Source organism: Eleutherodactylus coqui, chromosome 6 (genome assembly GCF_035609145.1).
Source record: "Eleutherodactylus coqui strain aEleCoq1 chromosome 6, aEleCoq1.hap1, whole genome shotgun sequence".
Classification (NCBI taxonomy): domain Eukaryota; kingdom Metazoa; phylum Chordata; class Amphibia; order Anura; family Eleutherodactylidae; genus Eleutherodactylus; species Eleutherodactylus coqui.
In genome coordinates this window covers 219,590,948-219,596,471 of record NC_089842.1, presented here as the reverse complement: position 1 = coordinate 219,596,471, position 5,524 = coordinate 219,590,948, and the positions used below count along the sequence as shown (strand labels likewise).

Below are 5,524 nucleotides of genomic sequence, written 5' to 3'. Positions count from 1 at the left end.
GGAAGTTGCTCCGATCGCTGGATTTTCCCATCTAATGTGGATTCACACTAAAACTGATCCACGGAAAACTTGTCACGGGAATTTATGCCGCACGCCGGGGTCACGGGGAGACTTACCATATAGGGGTATAGTGAAAAGGGTCGGGGTCTAATAAAGGGGTCCTTTAATGTATATTGTGAGCATCCAGACAGAGAAGCATGAGGGTCACCAATCTCTCTATAAAAAATACACATGTGCGGAACATTTATTACAAGGGATCACATGAAGAGTTCTTCCTCTATGTTTGGGTAAACCCAAAATACATGTGTCTACATTAGGAGGAAGGTCTCTGTACTACAAGTGCAGCCAATCCCGCAACAATACATGCATTATATGGTGCTCATAATTAACAGAGGAGTTGAGCAGCATTTCCCTTCTATCATTATCTCAGGTTGCTTGTCTTGTTTGGGTCTCCTGACTTCTCAGTGTCTGTATTTTCCAGCTTTTGTTGCTGAGGGTTCACTTTGACCCTGTGCGGTTTTCCTTTAAGGCTCTGGCCAGGGTGCTCGGCTGGGTTACGTGTTTTGTTCTTTATTAGTTATAAATAGTCTTTCAATGACCCATGCCTTTTCCTCCAAGGACGCAGACCGCTATATCTGTGTGTGGGAGGTCTGACGCTGAGACATATGGTCCGCTGAGCTTTGCTCACCATTTATACAAGCGTGCTGGAGGAAACCTCATCTTCCCTTTTCATATTTTCCTGGGTTCAGTCCTCTCGTGTCGCAGGCCGTCTCAAACCGCCAGCCAGGATACAACAAAATTAGCGGATTAAATATTCAGCAGGAGGGGCGCTAAGATTTCATGTTGATGCCATCAGAAACTCCGTTAACAAGTAGGATCGCTGTGACTTTCTCTGCTGCTTCATTTGCCAGAGACGACTCAGACAACCTATTAAACTCCATTTGACGAGCTAAAAGAGCTAATTAAAAAGAATGCAACTCATGTGAGTTCAGGAGGAAGCAGTAACTTCCAGCCTGTCAGCCATTTATACAACATGGAAAACAAAGGTATACACCACTTTCTGTAAGGATTTACAAGTGGTCAGCAACTAGTACCGTAGATGTCCCACTGTTGCAAAACTATAATTATCAGTCTTACTTTGGGGGTTTTAGTTTCACAGCAGCTGGGGGTGGGGGTGGCACAGGTTGATGGTCCCCGCTATAGTTTATATTCAATATTTAAAGTGTACCTATTGATTCAGGTGACTTTAAAATAAACCTTTATGTGTAGTTGAAGATTAACACTATATCTGGCTGTTACATGATTTGTTTCCTGTTTTTATCACTAGTTTCCCCTTCCTAATTCTCAGTTATCTCTGAGCTGGTGGGTGTAGACTTCTACTATGATGTCTCCATACACTGCACAGATAGGAGAGCAGGATCTGTTCTCTACCGCTCAGCTGGGGGTGTAGACTGCTGCTATGATGTCTCCCTACACTTTACATGTAGGAGGGCAGGATCTCTTCTCCATCTCTAAGCTGGAGGGTGTAGACTGCTGCTATGTTTCCATACACTGCACACGGAAGAACAGGATCCCTTCTACTCTGTCTTTAAACTGGTGGGTGTAGACTGCTGCTATGTTGTCTCCAGACACTGCACACATATGAGAGCCTGATCTATGAGCTGGTGGATGCATACTACTGCTTTGATGTCTACAGCCACTGCACACACAGGATAGCAGGATCTCTTCTCTGTCTATGAGCTGTTGGATTGGTTATGTACCTCTGAGCTGGGGGGAGGGGGTGTAGACTGATGCTACAATGTCTCCTTACACTGTACATATAGGAGAGCAGGATTTCTCCGATATCTCTAAACTGGTAGGTGTAGACTGCTGCTATGATGTCTCAACACACTACACAGATAGGGGAGCAGGATCTCTTCTCTGTCTGTGAGCTGGTGGGTGTAGACTGCTGCTATGATGTCTAAATACATTGCACACATAGAAGAGCAGGTACTTTTCTCTGCCTATGAGCTGGGGGGTGTATACTGCTGTTATGATGTCTGTATACACTGCACACATAGGAGAGCAGGATCTCTTCTATAACTCTGAGCTGCTGGGTGTAGACTGCTGCAATGATGTCTGCATACACTGCATAAATAGAAGAGCAGGATCTCTTCTCTATCTCATATTAGGAGGGTGTAGACTGCTGCAATGATGTCTACATACACTGCACACATAGAGCAGGATCTCCTTTCTATCTCATATCAGGAGGGTGCAGACTGCTGCAAATGATGTCTACATACACTACACACATAAAAAAGCAGGATCTCTTCTCTGCCTGTGAGCCGGTGGGTGTAGACTGCTGTTATGATGTCTGTATACACTGCACAAATAGAAGAGCAGTATCTGTACTCTAACTCTGAGCTGCTGCGTGTAGACTGCTGCAATGATGTTCGCATACACTGCACACATAGAAGAGCAGGATCTCTTCTCTGCCTATCATTTGGATGGTGTAGACTGCTGCAATGATGTTCGCATACACTGCACACATAGAAAAGCAGGATCTCTTCTCTTTCTCTATGAGCTGGTGGGTGTAAATTGCTGCTATGAGGTCTTCATACACTGCACATGTAGGAGACCATGATCTTTTGAGCTCTTGGGTGTAGACTGCTGCTATGATGTCTGTATACCATGCTCACATAGGAAAGCCTGATGTCTTCTCTGTCTATGTGCCGGTGGGTGTAGACGTCTGCTGGGATGTCTCCATACACTGCACAAATACAAGAGCAGGATCTGTTCTCTACCCCTCTTGAGTAGCATTGGAAAGGACCCTTCTCCACTTCTTGTTCTCCATCTTTTTTATGCGATGCAACAGCACATTAGTGTCTATGAAGGACATGAACCTAATGTTTTGCTTCAATTACATCCGCAGGTCTGGAAAAGAGATCACTCAACAGGATGACCGTTGTACAATATACTCCTTCACCCTGCTCTCAGTGAAGATGGATTTTGGGAGGTGTCCACAGAGTCTACATCTACCTGTCCTTTTATCCATAGGAATCGTACTCAGAGTTTTGTGCTCAAGTTGCCCTCTGCCATGTGTTTGTCCCGCCCATGACAATGCCACCTTATGCAAACACCGGCTTCTGAGCTTTGTTCCTGTAGAAATCCCTCTCACTTCCCATTTTCTTGATCTTAGTTATAACCGTATCAGGTCAGTGCAACACGGAGCCTTTTCCAATCTGCAGTATCTACAAGAGCTAGACCTGAGCCATAACCAGTTATCCCGCATAGAGCCAGGAGCCTTTAGTGGCTTGCCAAACATACGCATCCTGTTAATCCATCATAATCAACTGAAACTTCTGCCTCCTGGAGTCTTTACAGGTATGCCAGATCTGATGTGGCTAGATGTGCGAGCAAACCAACTGGTCATTCTCTTGGATCAGACCTTCCGTGGGTTGAAGGAACTTAAACACCTGGAGGTCAGTGACAACCCTCTTCTTTTTATATCTCCAGGGGCTTTCTTAGGAATGCCATTGTTGCAGAGACTGGGGCTGGAGAAAACCAAATTGAGCATGGTACCTACTCATGCTTTTACTACTCTTCCACGTCTTTCAGAACTAAGATTAGGAGGAGTTACCAGTACGGTGCTGTATGATCTCTCATTTTCAGGGATGCCGCTCCTCAGAATCCTAGATATGGATCACTGGTCTGCTCTAAAAAATCTTGGTCCATCGAGTCTGTCTAGCCTTAACCTCTCCTCCCTTTCACTGACCCATTGCAACCTTACCTCAGTGCCTAAAGAAGCGTTAGCATCTCAGGTTCATCTTCGAAGACTAGACCTCTCTCAGAATCCAATTGTCATCCTTCAAGAACGGTGTTTCAGTTCTCTGAGAAGCCTGGAAGAGCTTCGGCTTTCTGGAGGAAGACTACACTCAATACCTTCAGGTTCATTCCATGGTCTGGACTATCTACGTCTACTAGATCTTTCACATAATCCGCTTCGCTGGGTGGCAGAAGACGCACTCCCTCCTCCTGGATCCCTAGACACTTTATTGCTTTCCGGGACTAACTTTTCATGTGATTGCCGTCTTTGCTGGCTCTTGCATCAGAAAATACATTTTGGGGGAAGCCCACCGGTTTGCGCATCTCCTGCAGTATTACAAGGAATGATTATCCCAGACCACTCGGAGATGCTATGCCCTGAACTCTTTAGCTGCCAACCTCCCAAGATAGTGGAACAAGGACCACGAGAGTTAAAGGTGAAAGAAGGTGACAGACTTACCATCTCTTGTCAGAGCCATGGAGTGCCAGAGCCATCCATACACTGGGTGCTGCCACAGATGCCTTGGACAGTAGATACTAAATCCACAGAACTGGAAGCCGTGGGAAGTGGAATCACAGAGCTTCCACAGTACATATCAACATCAGCAGCAGAGATGACTAGGCCTCAAACCCGTAAATGGAGAGGAATAAACATGCCATTGATGAAGAAAGCTGTAGAGAATGTAGCAGAAAGGATATCGGTCTTCCCAGGAGGCTACCTGCAGTTATTTCCAGTACAGGTGAAGGATGCTGGAGCTTACCTCTGTCTGGCCAGTAACTTTGTGGGTAATGATTCAGTTTGGATACACCTAGAAGTTACCCCATTTAATGCTAGCAATCTCCTGCCACCCCCCTCCACAGTACATACTCATCTGCTGGCTGTCATTACCGCTGGGGGCATCCTGCCCTTTATCAGCTCCGTAACGCTTTGCTTCATTTTCATTTTCCTTTGGAGCCGAGGACGTGGGAATATCAAGCACACAGCTAACATAGACTATATCCCAAGGACTTCTCGAGGAACCTCATCGTCCGAAGACAACAAATTCACCATGAAACTTATCTGATGGGGTTAGCGCACAGTGCAAACAATGGCATGCAGTCAAATCATATACATCAGATTACATCGCTGATGCAAAGCGACTTCAGTTCTCAGATATTTGTATTATAATTCAATATACACTGAATGGCCACTTTATTAGAGATCCCTCTTATAGTAACATGTTGGACCACCTTTGGACTGCAGCAGTTAGTCGTGGCGTCTATCCACAGGTATCAGAAGACCTGGTTGCGCCCAAAAAACCTTCCCCACACTATTATTGCACCTTCACCAGCCTAAGGCCTCGTGTCCACGGGGAAAATCAGGCCCGCCGCGGATTCTCCATGGAGAATCCGTAGCGGGTCCCTCCTGCCCCGCGGACATGAGGCTAAAAAATAAGAATAACTCACCTCTCCGGACGCTGCGTTTCTTCCCTTCTTCACGTCCGGATCTTCTTTCTTCGGCCCGGCGGATGTGCTCGGCCCGTCAGCGCACGTGCACCAGGCACATCTGTCGGGCCGAAGAAAGAAGATCCAGCCGCGAAGAAGGGAAGAACCGCAGCGTCCGGAGAGGTGAGTTTTAAATATGGTACGGGTCTCCCGCGGATCCGGACGTCTTCCATAGGCTTCAATAGAAGCCTGCAGAAGCCGTCCCCGCCGGAGACCTGCACTAAAATGGAGCATG

General features: G+C 46.5%; 1 protein-coding gene across 1 annotated transcript; it reads left to right on the top strand.

Annotated features, from left to right (window-relative positions):
- The first annotated feature begins 2,979 nt into the window (after positions 1 to 2,979).
- On the top strand, positions 2,980 to 5,286 carry LOC136631608 (leucine-rich repeat and immunoglobulin-like domain containing-NOGO receptor-interacting protein 4). The gene has a single exon (XM_066605894.1). It carries the CDS (start codon positions 2,982 to 2,984, stop codon positions 4,866 to 4,868), a length of 1,887 nt encoding a protein of 628 aa, XP_066461991.1. The 5' UTR covers positions 2,980 to 2,981; the 3' UTR covers positions 4,869 to 5,286.
- Positions 5,287 to 5,524: the final 238 nt, after the last annotated feature.

Coding starts and splice junctions, on each gene's coding strand:
- LOC136631608 (XM_066605894.1), top strand. CDS start 2,982: ATGGATTTTGGGAGGTGTCCACAGAGTCTACATCTACCTGTCCTTTTA.